The 20,009-nt window shown below is 51.7% G+C and overlaps 2 protein-coding genes across 2 annotated transcripts; one reads left to right on the top strand and one right to left on the bottom strand.

Moving 5' to 3' along the window:
* Positions 1-523: 523 nt before the first annotated feature.
* On the bottom strand, positions 524-802 carry KRP23_14140 (C4-dicarboxylate transport protein; the record flags this gene model as incomplete). Its single annotated transcript, XM_067884931.1, has 1 exon — positions 524-802. One exon carries the CDS (start codon positions 800-802, stop codon positions 524-526), a length of 279 nt encoding a protein of 92 aa, XP_067737694.1.
* A 3,572-nt stretch (positions 803-4,374) lies between these two features.
* KRP23_14139 (uncharacterized protein) lies at positions 4,375-5,022 on the top strand (the record flags this gene model as incomplete). The annotated part of the gene is made up of 1 exon (XM_067884930.1): positions 4,375-5,022. One exon carries the CDS (start codon positions 4,375-4,377, stop codon positions 5,020-5,022), a length of 648 nt encoding a protein of 215 aa, XP_067737693.1.
* Positions 5,023-20,009: the final 14,987 nt, after the last annotated feature.

Below are 20,009 nucleotides of genomic sequence, written 5' to 3'. Positions count from 1 at the left end.
CTTGCACGAAGGATGCATGAAGCAAGCCTTGATAAATGGTATGTGTGTTGCACACAATAGCCGCTCTCCTGTATGCGTCGTTGAAGGGTGCACCAAACATGCCTTGGCAAAGAGCCTCTGCTTCGAGTACGGTAGGGTGAAAAGTTGCCCCGACCTCGGATGTATGGATAAAGTTGTGGTGAGAGGCAAATGTGCTGCACACGGCGGAGGAAGAAAATGTGCGAGTCGAGGGAGCCTCTGCAGCAAAGGTCTTCGTGCTCGACACGGCGGATCTGTTCACTGCAGTTGATTGAATCGGAGATACTTCGACTATGGAGGGGGTAAGCAATGTCACGAGCACCTGCAGCAGCTCGGATGACCCCGATCCAGCCATCATCTCGCCCCGCGTTATGTGCGTCAGGTGGTCTCGAACGTCAAGATTGAGCTGGACGATGAGTAGGCTTCACCCTCGACGAGGCCGACACTACCCGGCTTGATGATGTTGGCGGCGAGTAGACTCATGACTATGCCAATTGTCTGCAGATCACGGAATTGATGAGAGGGCCAGGCAAATAGGCAGGAAGCGCAGCTTGAATGGTACAACATCCGGCACGATTTCGAAGTAGAAGATCGACGTGATCACCAGCCGACCCAGTTGCTTCGTGTCCTTTTCACTGGCGATGCCGACGACCAGCGGGGGAAACACGAGCAGGACGACGGTGAACTGGATCGGCCGAAGGAAGACCTGAGACATTGGCGCGGCCTTGACGCAGAACGTGGGCGTGAATTCGCCCAAAACGACTCCGAGGGCGGTGCCAGCCATTGCACCGCACTCTCCGATTTCCTGTCTGGACTGCATACGTAGGAACTCCTCTCGGGCCTCTTGCAATGTTCTCCCTGATGATGAGTCCTAGCTGTTTACACTGGCTACTGGTTAAATCTGCCAAGCGCCCGTGATCTTGTCTTGCCTTAAGCGGCTATCCGATTATGAATACTCACATGTACCATACTTATGAAGTATACTTTGTTATTTTCTGCTTTGTTCGTTCTTAACAATCTCAATTTCTGCCAGTCTAATAATAATAACTCTACGAAGTGAGGGCGATAGGGCCGATTAAATGAACTGCATATGGGTCATTGCAACTTCATCTCCAAATTGGAGCTACTCAGCACTCATACAACATTGATCAACTAACGCCAGCACGCGCGCACTTTAGATACTTGTAGTATTACTCGGAAACTCTACTTTTCGGGAGCACAGTGGCTACTGTAGAAGAAGAAAAGACTGACCGGCACGTTTTCTTGATGGCCTGACCCACGAGAGTGGCAGATTGCCCAGGGAAAAAAACACATCGTACCGAGGATGTAAAAGACGACAATGAATAGAGGACGGTCAACTTCAATGAGTTGTGGAAGAAGTACTTTAAAAATGTTGAGAAAACGTGAACAACTTGGCGTAGAGCTACATGACACCTGTACCTCACTTCACAATCAAAACTCAAAAATTATAACGTGTATTTCCTCATCCACCGCAGAGAGCCAAGCTGTGACGGGCTTCCGTCACATGGTCGCCATCGCGTGTGTGCGACGGCCAATCAGCACTCTCCGCTGGTTGGGTGGACACGGCGCTCTCGTGCCGAGAGCGTCTTGATAACAATGAATCTCAGAGTTACTTTTCCCCTGTTTCCTGCGCTACAGTGTACGTCGGTAACGGGTTTGTATTAGCCCGTTACACAAGCAAACTGGTGGGAATTTGGTTTTCACAGGCAAATCTCAGTAATGTTACGAGTAAGTTGAGGCAAGTAGAACAAGACTCGACAGCCGCCTGACGATAATGGAAACACTAGGATTTAAATGGCACAAGCCAAATAAAGTATTTTCACGCAAGACCAGCAAGACCAATGCGGGCCACAGGATTAAGTCAGCATGTTCCAATTCACCGACGCATAACTCGATGGGAATAGAAGAGTGCTTGAAGTACTTCGAAGTACATGTGTACTTGGCCTTTCCACAGGTGCAACAATAATACGGAATTAGTCTTGTATTTTAGGAGTACAACAATAAAGAACAACCTCCCCGTGTTTATACGTTAATAACGACTCCTTCGTGAAGAACAGCAAGTGCAAAACGAAATGCATCGGAAGCGTATGGAAATGATTGAGCCATCTTTCCCTCACGTCGAAGCTTGCTTTTACCGGCATGGGGTAGCTTGTACTCGTTGGATCCACCAGCACGCATCCCACATTCCATCACCTTCTGTAACGTGAGAAATATGTTAAGTGTGTAAGCTTCGAAAGCTCCGTACGATTCCCGTACAGCATCGAATGAAACCCTTCTATTATTATCAACTCTACAGTTCATGGTTTCATCGAAAAGTTAGAGGTTATCACAGTAATTATCTATGGTCTGGTGGATTCCTCCCAGACGCCCCCTTGATCCGACTAGTCACTCCGTCGATGCCGTCGCTTAAAGCGACGCCAAACGCGTCTAACGGTGCTCACATTGACGTTCTAGCGTATAGCAGTACTGTCGACAGATCCAACGTCGGGTAGGCCTCGAACGCCGTGCATTAACAGGAACAACACAACGTCCTGCCTCTCCCTGGTAGTGAGGTTTGGTTTCTTCATGGTTCTTTAGTCCGTGGGGGTGGGGGGTGGGGGTGGGGGTGTTGGCGTTGGCGTTGGCGTTAGGGTCGGCGCTAGGGTCGGCGCCTGATGGCACAGGTGCAAATAAAGTAGTGAGGTAGCCTCAACACGATAGTCATTCTTCACTCTTTTAAATGTTATGCTGTGTTCACGGCGTTGACACCTGTGAGTTGGCCGATAGCACTGCATGAGTGGCACGTCCTATTTCACTCTGTGAAACGAGCAGATGCACTGGGAAAGCGAGGGGTTTGGGTTTTATTGGGACAAAGTTCACCACTATAACACTGTTTGGAAACCAACACAAAAAACTACAAAAAGCGGTCACAGCGTTACTCAAGTCGCACCAATTGGCAAAATATACGAAAGAGGTGCTCTGCCACGACAGCGTACCTGCAACGCTTCGGATCCGAATCCAAGACGAGCTGTTGAAAACCAGCAGCGACACTGAGCCACAGAAAGGATTATCAATAAGGCAAAGCCTCCAGCGATACCAGGACTCTATAGTTTCTTAGCTAAACACAAATAGAGGACCTCTTAACTCCCCCATTCTTCACTCTTTTGGCCAAAGCTGCATCGCTTCCATACATTTTTTGGCGCCCAAAAGCCCTCCAGAAAGCTGAGCTCAAACCGCGTCGATTCCACCAGTCAGCGCGGTCTAAGCACCGTTCCAAAAACATCCAGATGCTTTTACAGGCAATCATTCACGCCCGGAGGAAATAGATGATTTGCAATCTCACTCACTGTGTCTCCCGATAATGTTCACAAACATTTTATTTAGTCCGATTCTTCAATTTTCGCGAAGGAGCACAAGGTACTGAAAGCCCAGAGGGTCCCCTACAATGCGCACCTTCGTTTCGTGCGATACGATAGCGAATCGCAATTTGCGATTCTGTCCAGCAGATCGCACTCTTGTCATTATGCTGCTCTGATGAGCCGTGCTGTACTTTTAATACAATATCGGCTTGTATTTTATGTTCAGAGTGGAGCAACTAATCCGGACCAGGGTGGCACTTGTATTAATATACGATGTGGGCTATTGTACATGTAGAGCATGTCATATACTCCAGTACCCCAACAATAGGTGCCTTTTAGTTTCTACAATCCCTCGTCGCTTGCAATTTTACATATGGTCACCCCAGTTATTGTGGATTGCTACGAGTTTGGTGACTCGAACCACATACATGTACTGCACAGACTTTTCGGAGGGCACGTATCTCCCATCCCCCAGAGAACTTTGCCCCGTAAGCTCCGTTAGATGTGCTGATAGCCGATTACGTTTGACGCAGGACGCGAGCTTACGGAGCAATACTACGGTACATGTATATTCATACTAAATCACTGCTTTCACTGTGCAAATGCCCCCCCTCAAAAGGAGGAGAGTGATACTTAGTAAATGCGCAAATGTACACAACAGAAACTTTTCAATTTGGAAGTGTTTATCAATTGTAATCGTCCATCAATGCTCCTTTTAAAAAGCGACTGGATTACAATACAAGCAACGTCGAGCGATTCTCTTCTTGGTTTGTGTGGGTACGTACATGTACCGGTAGATCAGTCATCAGCCACATGGGAGAAAGGAATGGGCACTGCAATAACGGGCTCGTAATATTTTGATTACGATAAAGGAATGAGGAACAACTCTCACATCAAACTAAGGTTGGCGCAATGGCCATTGCGCTTCCTTTTCAAAGCTGCAGTTTCAAATTTGCGCAGTCGGAGCAACTCAAAATCCCCTTTCAGCGGTCCCACTATGCGTGCATTCTACGTCTTACTGGCAGCCTTGCTGTTCGTCTCCAGAACCGAATCAGTGTCTGCCGTGAGCCACGAACAGTTGTCCAAGCTGGTGTCGCCTGAACAAGCGATCTCACGTGTAGGCGGTCGAGACAACGCCAGCAGATCTCGATTCTTGAGGGGTGAAGTCACCAAAACAACCGATGAGGACAGTGATGAAGAGAGGACCCTTAACAGATTGGTGAGCAAGCTTGCTGCTCTAGATGATACGACATTCAAGGCCGCCTCCACGAAACTCGAGGGGTTCTTCGCATCGGGGAAGGCTGACGACATCATCGATATGAAAAAACTGGAGGCGGCTCTTACTTCCGGAAAGGTGTCTGCTTTTCTTAAAGCGAAAAATCTCGACGAGTTTTTGGATGTGAAGAAACTCGATGACATGGTTGATCCGACGAAGCTCACTCGCGTGAAGGAATGGGACGCAAACGACAGTGGTGGATTGGCGAGGTATTTGACCAATAGCCTCTTCAAAGACTTGAAAAGCCGTGGAATCGATCCGGAAATTATGGCAATGGCGATGCGACAGCATGGTGGATTCACCAGCGACAAAATCGAGGGTTACAAGAAGTTTTACAACTTCTTTCGCACTCGTGTCGTAAGTGAATAACGCTACCTATTGGTGGGGTGCATATCAATGCTCGCTCGGTTCCGTGATGCTAAGCTTTCTGGGTCAATACAACATCGACCTCTTCAGTTGTTGTTCGTGCTTTGTTATCATATCAAGCAACGACTGTATCGGTAAAGATGGTATCCTTGACTGGGTCAGAACTTGCAGCAACATAGTACTGTAGTATACAGTACTATTTGGTAATGCTGTGGATACGATTATTATACCAGTCGTTCGCAAATTGCGTGTAATATCTATCCAAATCCACTCTACGATGTGCCTTCCACAGCAACAATTCAACGCAGAACCATGCTGCTAATTCTGCAACGAGGATAGTACACATATAGCTATAGGAAATATTTTGTTATGAATTCTGCCTTACCACCGAGATGCCATCAAAACCTTACGAAAGGTGACTGTCAGGACTTTTGTTCTCCAAAATTTTAATTTACTCGCAACGGCCCGATCCACGAGACTACCGCAGTCTTCTCTCCAGCGCACACCCATACCTCTAATGTCTAGCACACAAGCGTCCTGTCACGGCTGGCTCGTAATAGACAACGAACTTTTCCACCATGATCCGAGCATTTGCCTCCGAATAATGTCTGCTCCAATGTAACGGGGTACACCGACGTGTACACCCATGTTACATAAAGAGTGACGTGATGTCTTTCTTTTGTGCCCATGGTACGTGGTACCGGTTCTTTCCTTGTGACGCGAATATAAGCGATTTCTACGGGCAGCAGTTAGGAAAATAGAGCATGCTGCTTCTCCATGCTCAGGGCACTTGCCCCCCCCCCCCTTCCTGGTAGAAAAGATGTCAACGCAAGGGGAAGTCCTCGATGCTGTCCAAGGTGCAAAGTTGTACGCCAGGTTTGATTTACCCGAAGGGTTTTGGCAATTTGCTCTGCATGAGAACAGTCAGGAGATATTCTCGCTTCTGACGCATGATACCATTTTACGCCATTGCGTGTGCCGCAGGGAGCGACGGACTCGGCTCTTCATTTTCAAGCGCAAATGCAAACAGTGCTGATACCAATGATTCCCTGTCCCATGATATGCTGGGTAGATGATATTCGTATCTTCGCCAAGGACGTAGAGACGTTTCTAGTCGCTCTGCAGGAACTCTTCGACACCACGCGAGGACCTGGGCTGAAGCTTCACTCGTCTAAGGGTTCGCTGTTTGGGTCGGAGGTGAAATGGTGTGGACGCCTTATTTCTGGCGATGATATTGGTCATGACCCTGCTCAATTTGAGGCTCTGACGACGCTTCCTTTACCTAGTACTATTACGGAGCAGCAATACTTTGTTTGCGCAACAAACTGGCTGCACGAGTCACTGGCAGGCTTTACCAAGATTGTTGCTCCACTCTGAAGAAGATGCAGACCGAGCGGAACCAGCTCGAAAGCCGCAGTAGGAATGTACTGAACGTAGCTTTGCAGTGGACGGATGCAGAAGAAGAGACGTGTGAGAATATTATTGCTTTCATCCAGTACTCAGCACTGATGACTTTCCCAGACGACGACTGTGAGATGTGCGTCTTTGTGGATGCCAGCCAAGATGGCTATGCCATAATTTTGACCCAAGCTGCTGACTGGAATGAGGAGCTTAGTGTCGAAGAGCAAGATTACAGGATGATTGTAAGGGTGGTCTTTCCAGAGACTCTCAACTGAGCTGACCGATCATCGACAAGGAAGCTTAGCCAACTGTCAAAGCTTGTTAGGACCGGATTTATGTGCTTCAACGGGCCAAGGGTTTTTGTCTATTCTACGATCACTCGAACCCTCAGTTACGTTTTGCGCTGAAGGTGGAGCTAAAAAAGCATGTTCGCGACCGGATATAACGTTAGGCGATACGTCTATGAGGTTTCAGCTACACTATTGAACATATTCCGGGCACAAGCTGGGCCGACATAGTGTCGCGTTGGCATGCGTCTCCCGCCGCCACGGCTGCAGACGTGACGTGATAGACTGCCGCCTGTGTCGATCCTGTCACAAAACGAGGAACTAGACTTTGTTTTCCCCACGCTCAATGACAATCGGGAAGCTCAGGAGGCTGCTAGATAGCGTGCACGAGAGAGTCTGTGAGCGCTGTTTCTAGAAAACGAGGGTGTGGTGAAGGTAAACGGCAAGCTATGGATTCCGACTGCAGCGAAGGACTGACTATCGCGAGTGTTTGTTGTTGATCACTCTGGATCACAAGACCGCCGAGGCCATGAAGTGATGTGCACTGTATTGAAGAGCCCATTTCACATACCGGTACTGTCCAAGAATGTCCGAAACTGTCTGCTGTGTAAGCATGTGAAGAGCCCGAAGCAGATTTTAACGCCTGTATGGATCAACATTCACAACCACCAAGCGCAACGAAGCAGTTCATTATGACGTTTGACCCATGGGTGAAGACTTTGGAGAAAACCCATCCGTGCTCCTGGTGAAAGATTCACTTACAGACTACTGTGAGCTATTCTCGTGTTTTTTACCAACTGCCTTCGTAGCGACAGAATCACTGTTGGAGTGATACAAGCGATTCGGGAGCCGTGCTTTTCTGATGTCGGATCTAGGGACGCATTTTCGAAACCACTATTGAGCTACTATGCTCGCGGCTCAAGATTGAGCCACAATGTTCTCCCGTATACTCGCCCTGGTTGAATGGAATGGTGGGGTGGCTGAACAATTTTTTTTTACAAGTGATGCGGGCTATGCTGATAGAGCACGGACTTGACTTCCATGAGTGGGGCTAGCTGTTGCCTGTGGTGCAGGCGAACCTGTACCACACACCTGTACGTTCTTTCGGAGGTCGTGCACCAATTTAGCTTTTCACTGGATTATCTGCGCCATCGGCACTGGACAGTATTATGTGCTCTACGTCAGGTCGCGAAGATGTGCTAGATACCAGCCTACAAGAGTCGACTAACCTACTTGACCAACTACGGACCTCGCTGCAAGATCTACACAAAGAATTTCTAGGTAAAAAAGAGCGCAAGCGACCCCGGGACATAGCAGCACACCGAGGTACGCCCTGCAACGTTGATGTGGGTGATTACGACTTGCGGTTGCGCGTTGATCAACGCCTGTCGGATAACAAGCTGCTTGGACAATGGGTTGGTCCATTTCAGATTGTCTGTACTCGACCGCACACGGTCGTAATCAAGCACTTGGTGACATCTCGGGAGTTTGAAGTGCATGGTAATACTACGAGAACAGGGATCTCAATGTCACGGCTGAGATTTTGGAGTTTATGACCCAGCAGGGTATAATACTGGGCGTTGTAGTGATCGGAGACCATCGGTATAACGAAGTGTTTGGTTGTTGGGAGCTGTTCGTGTCATGGTGTCGGTTGCAGGACGTGGAAAACTCGTAGGGGACTTCTGATTAAGAACGTCTCAATAAAGATGGCAAGGTACGTCCAAGATTCGGACGACCAAGAGCTACTCTACCAACTGCAGTAGGGCTGCATCCCTTAGCCAGCTTGATCTTTGTAGGGTGGGGTCACGGAAATCAAATTAAGATCGAAGCTGCACTTGAGCTGGGCTGTCATCACGCAAGGAGGTATCGTCGTACGCTGCTATTAAGCTATCCAACTGAGCGGGAGCAAATAAGTCACATGGGTAGGAGCTAGGGGGAGACGCCACCGACCCGTAGACCGCCGGCTTAGCCGATAGAGACACAGGGGAGAAATCATTATTAGGCGGCTGGCAACCTCGGGCAGGTCTTTGAGCCTGCTCTCGTGCCTCAGTATAACCCGAAAATGTAGATACAGTGTTGGGCGAGACCCCTTCCGCGTGCCCGAGGACACTCCAAGACCCTCCACCCCACGGCCAACGGCACCGCAAATCGGCAGCCTCAGCCCCCGTGGTCGCTAACCACGGCCCTCTGACCCTCTATGCGTACACGATCCTCCATCATCACCCTCGCTTCTGTTCACCCACATGCTTACCGTGCTTTACACGTCACGCTCCGCCGTCCCCGACGCAGTACGAAGCGCTCAGAAACCACTCGATGCTCTTGGGTGAGGGCGGCTCCGAGCCGCAGATCCCCACGCGTAGTAGATTAGTCTTAACCTGAACCTCTCGTATCTAAATCACAACTGAGAGGTCGGTGGCCGATCGGACACCCAGAGCTCTCCTATACCAAGTCCCCATCATCAAACTTGGACTCAATCCGAAGAGGCCCCATCCTCCCAGAGGTCGCCTTCTCCGCAGCCCCTGACCGCTCATTCTCAACCCAATGTCGCCTCTCCTTGCTACGTTTGTCGGCTCCTGCTCTTGCCTATGTCTGCTCTCCTTGCGATCTTCTCCTGCTACCCGATGTCCGCCGCACGTTCGAACTTCACCGTCTCCGGTGACTGCAGCACCTAGGCACTATCCATCCATAGTGCTCCACACCATTTAGTTACCGTCGTCTGTCAAATCAATCGTCGTTGCCATGCGGATAGCTTTCCACACCTGATGCTCTTCCGGCAATAAGAGCACCTTACGTCCACAGAGGTGAAGCAGAAGAGTATACCGGATGAGGAAGGGGGATATTTGAGGAAGGAATTGAGAGCAACATGCGGGGTCAATTTCAGGTGGTAGAATGAAGGAATGCACGTAATGTGTAGTGAACGTGTGAAAGGAAAAACGCGGGAGGTCACGAACAGAGGAAGGGCGGAACTAGGAGAGTTTATACACACCGGTTTGGAAGAGATAGAGCTGAGATCATTGACACTATGGGACCTACAAGGAAGGCCATTATAACTGAAATGCATGGAACCGCTGGTACGTAGACCGGCATGCTCCAAAGTAGGCGATATATTATAGGTACATTGGATGGGGTTGGCCGTGTGCTTTTCAGGCCAGTACAACAGCAATCGCCAATGGTTACCAATTTGGCGGGCTTGTTCAAGGAACGGTACTGCAACCTGCTTGTCAATTATCCGAAGATCCTGTATAGAAGAAGACGGATGGAGGTATTGATGGTACAGTCACATGGAGGATTCTCATCACATCTTTTATCTCACACTATGGGAGGCACCAGATGTGCAGCACACATGGAGGTTCAGCACTACGAGAGTACAGTAACAGTAGGTAATACTGTTGGGCAGGCCAACAAACGCGGATGGTGTCAGTGACAGGCTAGCGATAACAGGGCAGAACGGCAGCAGTCAGAATGACAGCAGAGAACAGCAGCAACAGGGGACAACGACAGCTGGACAACACGGGTCTCTAGCGGGCCGGTGACTAGCGGGTCAACCCGCTAGGAGATCGCATTCAGCTAGCCGCAGAAGATCGCGCGACCGAAAAGCCGCGCGGAGGAGGAGTGACCCAGACCACATACAGCAAGGACAGCAGGACCAGAGGCGAGGCGATATGGACGACAAATGTACGGCTGCGCGGAAGTCAACCCACGGAGAATTAGCCAGAAGTAGGAGTAGAGAGAGCTGCTCAGTTCTCAATCCGCTGCGAAGTGAGGAGAACTACCAGAGATAACTTCAACGTACTGCGAGGTGTCGTGAGTGAACAGTAATATAGTAGCGAGCCATCGTTCGGAAAGGAGGACGTGAAGCACCGACTGCAAAGGGTAGGCACAGCAGAGACGAGGTCCGGAGTGTGTGAAGAATATCACGGGTATCAAAGCCCCGTTGGTTGTGCGCGGTATCTGCAGCCCGACAGCAGGTCATTCGGCAGTCAAGAAGGGTACCTGAAGCCCCACGGGTAGACTAGCCCCGCCGACGGAGTGACCTGAGCAACCGTAGGATAGTGAGAGTGAAGATCTCCGGACTGTCCGACACCACCTGAGCGGCCACGAGGAGAGTGGACACCGACGATCTTGTGTGTGTACGTGTAGGGGTTAGCCGTGTACATTGATCAGTCGGTGGATATTGCCACCGGGCACCCGTCTTGAAGCTAGAGATAAGACCTGGCACGGTACGGGGTGGATTGCATAGCCGACCTAGAGTATTACTGTACCATGTACAAATGGGAAGGAAGACACGAGTCACGCAGTCGAGCGATCGATTGACGCTGAAGAGTTAGGGCTCTGGGTGGTTTGCCATCCATGGTTAACGCGAATGAAGCCACTATGGGCCGGCAAACGACAATAGTCGATGACAAGGAAATAATTTAAGAAGCCGTTGGCAAAGAGCAAAACGCGGACAGCATAGCCCTCTTTTAAAAAAAAAAAACTAGATGAAAGGTGGCAGAAACAGCATCGGCACATAACGGCAGCACTGAGTGCATTGCAGTGGGTGAGAGGCTGATCAAGCCTGAAGGAGTGCCAGCATATCAAGTCCAAAATGTCACGAAACTCAAGTGGGGCAGACTGAGACTTTGGGGCAACAAGGAAACCCGGTTCAATCGCAAGACAGGCCAGTGTGCAGGATTATTGAATCAATGGGCTGAAGACCTCATTTGGACACATCCCGAGGCGAAAGGTTTTGGGAAGTGCTGCTACAACTCTGGAACAATGGTGTTGATGACGGGAGGACCAATCACCAACGAAGGTCGGATATGCTGCAAGAAATTTTCGAGCTCCGGCTCAACAGCTGTCACATTGGATAATACAATGGGTGAGGCAGCAAACGGATGCGGAAAGGGACGGAATGAACCTCATTGTGCAGGATCTATGGGCCAGTGCATGTGCGTTAACGGTCACGGTAATTTGTAGGTGTAATATCATCAGAGTGCATTCCAACGACACGCAGCAAAGTATACTCCGTGGCCGTGACTGTTAGGTACAGATATATTGTCGTGTCGGCCAGCGGGTGCATGCTTATCTCAACTACATACGCCGCCTCGGCAAATCAGATCTCCTAGTCGAACACGATGTCCGTCTTCGTGTTGGGCACGCGGCCTGCATGGCAAACAGTGTCCATCTACATGGCACTCAACGAGTCGGGCACCAAAATTAGATCTGCCCTACTCGCAGCATCTACACCGACTGCGGCCTCGCTAGCAAGTCTAGACATTGTGTACGTATCCTTTGTCATCTCACCCTCATCAAGGTTCTTGACCGACTAACTGGTGGCGACCGCGGCCTTCTGTGCAGCAGAGGTTGACGGTTGACGTTTAAGGCGACAGGCCTGATTGTCTTTTGCATCTCGTGTCATGGTCATGACCGGCGGGTCTTGTCGAGGAGCTGGGCGTGCTTTGGCTTGAACTGTGCCTGGTGCGTTGACTTGGATGCCCCTGTCGTTTTTACGAATAGTGTGCAGTCATTGGACGCCTCTCACAAATACATATGCGAGTGGCTTATCTGCAGCAGATATGACAGGGGAAAATAAGATATATGGCGACATATCCGCCGAGGCGTCCGCCAATAATACACCACAGATGCCATAAATGAGGTAGTGTGTCCTGATGGTGTTGCCCCCAGAACTACACAGACAATCGCGGCCGGATATCCAAGCCGACACTTGAATCCGGACACTGGGCGGGACACGAATCTTCCATTTTCTCCCTTGAACTCCTCATCCCCGAACTTCCCGCGCTCCCGCAACCATGGAGGAGACCGACGACTTGGACGCGCTGCTGGCCAAGGTAGTGGAGGCTCGGGAGCCTCTGTTGAAGCACACGTTTGGGTTTATTGACGGCAAGAATCTACGGGTGAGTGGTTAAAATGGAGGTCTATTAACTTTGCTGTGGCTTACTACAGCTTGAATGTCTTGTAGGTGATACAACCGTCCAACGGGGACATGCAGAATACTATCTACAACGGGTGGTTGCACGCGGTCTTCGTGACCGGCACCATTTGTTTTGCAGCGGACGGTTGCATCATCTGGTGCAAGCACAACTGCCCCGGCTCCAAGAATGACAGCGACACGTCGTTGGGCTTCAGGACGAAGCTGCTGATCCCCGCAATCTGCCCAGATTCAAGGATGAACGTCGTCTCCGACTCAGCATTCCCTGTTCGAGTACTATGACCGGCCGTATCCTAACCTCAATGAAGAACGGAGACATCGAGAAGATTGTGCTCTCACTCCGCAGCTCGGCGAGGACTTTGCACAACGCCATTATGTCGGTGCGCCAGGCTGCGGAGTGGGGAAAGGGGAGTATGTAGGAAGTCTACAGTCGTCTCAACCTGCCGCTTCCCTGTGACCCCGTACTTCGCGGCGTTCGGATCAACAACATTTTCCGAATGGTCAACTACCGTGTCCGCACCGTTGGGATATCTCAGATCCGCACAACATTCAGTGGAGATCTCGAGCTGCCGTCTTCTACGTAGGCTACTGTGGTGTTGTGATTCACAAAACCTTCGTTAGTGCGGCTTCCACGCAAAAACACAACAATTCGCCGAGTCAGGTCGGCGTTGTTGGGCTTGCGCAGGGTTCTGTTGGTTCCCTTTGCGGTTTGGCCCAGCCGGGTCCAGTTGAGGCCCTGCTCTCGCTGAGTACCAATCCAAACTCCAGAAGCTCGCCTGAGCGGGGCAGCTTCCGTTCCTCAAACCCTGTGACCTCCACCAAAGGATGGACGTCGGCGCGCGAGCGCTTTTACAGGTCACCGAGCGCAGAGTACGCTCAGCTAGAAGATTGCGGTGTCCTGGGTTGTGCAGACCCACCGACTCGGCGATTCGACGAGGTTTGTCTTCGCTGGTAGCGAGAAGTGCCCACCCCGGGCCGACCTTGATCTCTTGGCGCTACCAGTCGATTCCCCTACAAGCTATGCCTCTCGGGGAACGACGGCAGACATAATCCAGCCCACGCAGGGACTTACCGGAAAGTATACGCTGTTCTTGGACGTAGAAGATTCTGCTCTGTTTTGTTATCTCTGTGTCTTCGGGGAGTCCCTTCGGGCTCCCCCTTTTGGTCTCCTATCTTATCCTATACAAATACCTAGTGAAATGGAGTCGTTATAGATCTCCCTGCAACTCTTCGCTCAGCTTCCTAGTTGATCTTCGCCGAGTCGGGTCGTTATGGATCTCGGCCGACCCTTCGCTCCGATTCCTGATTTATCCTCTCCCACTTGGAATAACTCCCAAATGGAATACGCTCGCTGAGTCGCTGAGTCTTGGTGCTCGCCGAGTCCGACCGATTCGCCGAGTTCGCCGCTTAGGTGCGAACTCCGATTAGGTACGACGTACTTAGCTGGGCCAGAATGGGTGGTCTACCCAAAATATGAGTTTCCCTACACCACAACTGCCCCGGGCGTGATACGAGCCAGGCTGGTAAGTGTCTCGACCATCATTCAGTTCTCCAATTATCCAACCGTCGGAACTTCGTTCGAAATCTCGTTACCACCGGTCCATGAGCTCGTCGAACACTCCGTCACCTTCTTCCGTCGACCAGGTGCGTACTGTTGCTTTCGGCGCCACTTGTGCTTGTTCGTGACGTGCTAATACCGCTCTCTTACGCTTCTGGTAGCTTCTCGTTAAATCGCTGCGCTCATCGCCGGTCCTGTTGACGTGTACACTCGCTGTGTCTCGTCCGACCTCGTTGCGGTGGCGTTTGGCTACGTTCGTCTTCTCCGGACCTCTGTTGATTCATCGTCGAGTCTCTTCGCAGCAGATTTTACGTTGGCGATCTTTTCGACGACTCACTAGCATGGTGCATTCGCCGAGCCGTGCTGGACCGCCAGCAGCGCCGGCTCCTGTTGCTCACCCGGAGGACCCGTCGACGCCTGGTAGAGCTGGAGCTTCCGCTCGCTCCCATTCGCTCAGTCCGACGACTCCTCTTCTTGATTTGGCTCGCCTCGCTGGGTACGACTCGTCGAATCTCGCGGCAGGCGAATTCGCTGGCCTCGCTGAGATTCGGCGCGTGCTCACCGAACATGAGGAGTCCCAGAAGCAGCGTGACGCCGCGTTGGCCACGCTCGTTTCTCTCCTTTTGACAAGCGCTCCTCTTCCTGATGATGCGTCGTTGCGCCAATCCATTTTGGGCGCTAATTCGCTCGCTGACATACTGTTGGCTGTGAGACAAGATGTGGTTCCGCTTCCTGACACGGCTAGCGAGGTCGCTGACCTTCGGACTAAGCTCGCCAAGTCCGAGCGAGTCGCTGCCGCCCGCCTCAAGCGGATGGAGTCCGCTATTGCTGAGTCTGCCACCCTCCAACATCGGTTGGATACCGCTACGCATGAAACAGCGAAGTGGAGGGCAGCATCGCTGAGAACCACTGAACTCGTCGAGTCCTTCAACAAGACCATCCTTCAGCTTAAGGCTCAAGCTAAGGTGGACTTGCAGCTTGAATCCGAGCGAACTCAGGCTGCCGAAAGGACCATTCAAGGTCTCAACGCCGAGTTAGCTGCTCGAGAGCGGACTATCGATCAGCTTGGTCGACAGCTCGTCGAAGCGAATGCTGCGCAGACTGTTCTCCGCGGGGTGGCGACGAAATACTTTCGCGACGCGCAGGAGGCTGCCGTCTTGGCGTGTTCGGGTGGTGACTACGCTCTGGCTAACGCTAAGCGCACCATCTCAAGACAGGCTGAGGTGATCTTGAGCCAGAAGGCTGTGATTCGTCACAACGGCCGTTATCCGGTGCATGACCCCCACTTGGCGGTTGCTGCACTTGTTGGAGTTGACGTGCCTGGGCTGGACCCGCGGGATCTTCAGCTGAACGCTCGGTTGTGCCGCATCCTCGCTGAGCGCTTCCCAGAGTCGATTGAGCTAGCCAGTTCGACGAGTCCCAGCGAAATCACTCTCCGGATTCGCCCGGTCAGCTCGTCGATTCCAGCTTCTGCCAGTTCGCCGAGCGGGGTTCAGTCTAACTCAGCGGGTGTTACCCGGCCGAGCTCAGCGAGTGATTTCGCACCAAGCTCAGCGAGTGCATCTTCTGGGGCTCTATCTGGTCGTTCTCGTTCCACACATTCTCGTCGCCAGTCGCGTCGTCAAAGTCGTCGTTCGGTCTCCCAGTTGCGGAACGCACCACTCCGCGATCTGACTTCTTCGGAGCGTCTTCGCCGATATGCGAATCCTGCTTCCCCCACAGCTGCTGGTCCACGTCGGAGTCGCTTGAAGAGTGTTCCTCGTGGTCTCTACGAACGTCCGGTTCCTGGAGAAGAGGGTTTCGACCCTGCCACAACTTTGCTCAGTGCTGAGGTGATCGACGAGTTTTCTCCTTCTCTTCCGATCCCTGGTCGGAAGCGCCTTCGAGCCCCGGCCTCCAGTCTGCTCGGGCCTGGTTCGTCTGGTTACCGCCCTCAGCGTCCTTCGCTGAGTCCATCCCAGAGTCCCGTTTCGCCGACAGTTACCGATTCTGGCAAACCTTCGCCCGATTCGCTGAGTACCCCCGATCCGGATATGACCCGTTCGTCAGTCGTGTTGGCAAGCTTATCCCAGGCTCAGGTTACAGTTCTCGACAGCTCTAGCCCTTCGTCGAGTTCGGCTTCCGTGTCTACGCGGCTGTTCGACTCGTCGAGTGAAGCTTTTTCGCCGTCACACTCTCCGAGCTCGTCGAGGGACATTACAGCTGGATCGCGTTCAGTCCCGGCCCGCTCGGTGAGTTCTGTTGCAAGCACCTCTCTCAGTAGCTCGGCGATAATCGTCTACTCGCCTCCTTCGGTTGCCCCAGCACTGATGCATCTTCGTCCAGCGACTTCGCTTCGACGTCGTCCATCTCGAGCAGCTGCGCGTAATGCTACATGCATCACACACGCTGTTCTCGAGGAGCTGGATGCTGCAGACGATGATGTTTTGGGGACTGCCGCAGCACCTTCCGTCTCGCCGAGTGAGGTGCTGCCTCCTGTTCCGGATGCTGGTGTGGTCGCTGAGTCTGATGACGAATATCCTTCGTCAACGAGCACCATGGATCTCTCAGCTCAGCGAACTCCACCTCGCGGGAAACTTCAGAGTTACGCAGATGCTCGCCGAGTTGTCCCGTCAGTGGTGAAGCGTGGTTGTGCCCCTGTCGCTTCCACTAAACCATCTCGGAAGAAACGCGCCGCCCCGGAGGTTCCTCGCCGAGCTACCAAGAAAGCGAAGAACTCGGCGAGATCTCCAGCAGCTGTCTCTACGTCGACAGCTCAACGAGAGGCTCCGAAGGGACGGGTTCAGAAGGCGCGACTTCGATCATCGGGAACGACAACAGCTTCCTCGATTGCTCCGCAGTCGTTTAGCGTGCGCAAGGTTCGCTCAGCGAGACCATCCGTGGCCTCGCCGAGTACTTCCACACTCTCGGCGAGTATGTCAGTCGTCGAATTACCTCCAACTCTCGCTCTGCCACTCGCGAAATTGCGTGTTCGCGCAGCACAAGCGATTGCTCGAGAGGCACGCGAGACTCCGGCGATGCGCCAGACTCGCAATGTGGTATTTTTCCACTATGGTTCCGCTCGATGCTGGGCGAAAGTTACGGCTTGTCGATCTCCAGTGAAAATGGAAGACATCGACGGGAAGCCTCAAGTTGTGTCGGCTCCGATGTCTCTCGACGGTCTCCGGCAGATGTTGAAGGTCTTCGATTCGTCTCACCCCTGCCAACATGTTCTCGCTAAGTTCCCTGAGACTCCCATGTTCATCTCGGAGAATGCTATTGACTTGGCTCGCCATCGTCTTCACATGAAGAAGAGGTCAGCGAAATCAGCTGATCCTTTGGCCATCTTGTGCGACGCTTGGGCTCGATTCCTTGGAGATTCACGAGAATTCGACGAGGCTCAAGACAATGATACCCGGACCAAGATTTTTGTGGCGCTCTGGGAGCGGAACCACTGGTTGGTAGATTCGAGAGTGATCATTGGTTTGCATCCCGACTTGAACCCTGGTCGATCGGTCGCCGAGCTCGCCGAGCTCCTAACACTGTGGCTCGCGTATAGCGCTGAGCGTAAACGCCGTGGGGACTTGTTGAGGCTTGTAATGAGGTCTCTCGAGACGGTCCTTCATGAAGCCGTGGCGACTCGCTCAGCAGCTGGTCCAGCACCGACTCTCGACCCGGAGTTATATTTCTAGCCAACTGTCCCGATGTATGCTCTGGTTAATCAACCGTGGTTTCCTACACGGTCCGATTGGCTCGCCGAGCTCGACGAGTTGGATGACCAGGAACCGTGGCGAGTGTGGTGGTTGACTCATCCGGAGAAGCACCCGTACAACACCTGTTTCCGTCCGCGTAATCCCGAGTTCCCTATGTTCGCTCCTGAGGGTGTTTCGGTCGGTGAGATCGAGCTCGATCTCGAGGAGGACGTGGATCCAAATGAACCAGGCCCTCCATCTGTTGACGGGAGTGCACCTCTTCCCGCTAACCGGGCGGACATTCGCATATTTGAAGGCATTTTCGACGAGTCGTAGGTCGTCGAGTCACAGACTCCGTCTGGTGTTCTCATCGACGAGTTGTCTCTTATCGCCAAGGTCCCAGGTTCTTTTTGTCGCTGATTTCGATGAGTCTTGGTGGTTCTTCCTTGTTTTCGTCGTAATCCATACTTCATCCATTTCGTAATATCAATTTATATAATGACGCAGTAGCATTACCCATCCATCCATCCATCCATCCAACCTGCCTGCTGTCTTCACAGGTTGGTGGTCGATCTTCGAATGCAATAGCCTTTAACACTCGTCTGCAACTTGCATCATTTGCAGACGGTTTTCACGTTTCTTCTGGCGAAGGTAATCGAACAGAAGGCCTCCGCATGATAAATTCGACAAGGGTTCCCACGTGGGTTCATCATATCCCACCCATTTTACTTTGAACAGACGCTGAGTTCGGTCGGTACTCGTCGAAAGCGGCATTTCATCATCGAGAATGGTTTCTACTTCATATCGCCCGGTTCGTTCGTCAGATTCCCAGCTGTCTTCCGGCAGCAGCTCCTCGTCGAAGTCAAATCGATCGTTTTCGCTGAGACCATCGACTAGCTGAGTCGTGGGACGTTCGCTGAGCTCAGTCACCTTCTTCAGTCGAGATACATGAACCACGGGGTAGAATCGATAGCCACTCTTGTCCGGTAGTTCTAGCTCGTAAGTGAATTCTTCTACCTTGTGCTTGATCCGGAAAGGTCCGTGCCATCGGTGTGCAAGTTTCTTCTTCAATCCGGGTTTCACCCGTTCCATGAACAACCAGACTTGGTCTCCTTCTTTGAATAGTGACCGCGTGGACTCAGCTAATTCTTTGTTCGCACTTGCAGTTGCTGTGTCATCTCTGGCTGAGTTTGTCTCGTCTAATTGTCCATTGTCTTCGTTACTCGTTGAAGGAACAGCTCCCTGTTCTACTCGGCTCAACGATTCGTTATGTTCTTTGGCTCGTCGGGCTTTTCTTTCAGTTGGTATTCCTTGGCAAGAATGAGCGCGATCTCTCGCTGCCGGTTTGCTTCTCTGCGCCATTCTATAGCGTTTGCTGACGTCGTTTGTTTCGCTGGGCTTTTTGAGGCCCGGCGAATGGATGAAGTCATCGATTTGAGTGTAGACTGAGCATCCCAGCCGTGTACCAAGTAAAATGGCGTTTCTCGCCGAGTCGAGTCTCTTGAGTTGTTGATAGCGTAGACGAGTTTTTCTGCGATGTCATCCCAGTCAGCTTGTAACGGGTCTTCTACGTAGACTCGTACTGTCTGGATCATTGTCTTGGCGTTACGCTCTTGTTGACCATTTGCTTGAGGTCGATAACTCAAGGTGGCTCGTGACTTAGACTGCATCATCTCGTAAAACGTCTGGAAGACTTCGCTCATGAATCTTGGATCCCTATCGTGTCGAAGGAGCGAAGGAGCTCCGAACCGACGAAAAATGGATTCTTCAAATGCCTTTGCTACTTCAAGTGCCCCTGTGTCGCTCATTGCCTTGGCGACCACGAATCCAGTAAAGTGATCCTGGAAGAGGAGCAGTGCAGTATTCTCTCGCTGAGTCTTTGGTAGTGGAATAACGAAATCCATGGACACGATCTGGAATGGTCTGTCTGATACTACGTTACCAGGCGAATATGGGGTTTGCTCTTGCTGGTATTGCAATCTTCGCATGATTGAACGTGCTTGACCACATCGGCATACAATCCGATCCAATAGTAGTCTGTCTTCACTCGGTGATACGTTCTCACGATTCCTTGGTGTCCTCCCTCGATGGAGTTGTGACAATTCGCTAAGATTTCGTCGATGAGCGTGGTCAGAACTACC

This window comes from Phytophthora ramorum, assembly GCF_020800215.1.
Source record: "Phytophthora ramorum isolate Pr-102 chromosome Unknown Phyram_PR-102_s0020, whole genome shotgun sequence".
In the NCBI taxonomy this organism is placed as follows: Eukaryota; Oomycota; class Peronosporomycetes; order Peronosporales; family Peronosporaceae; genus Phytophthora; species Phytophthora ramorum.
This window is presented reverse-complemented; position numbering and strand designations above follow the sequence as displayed.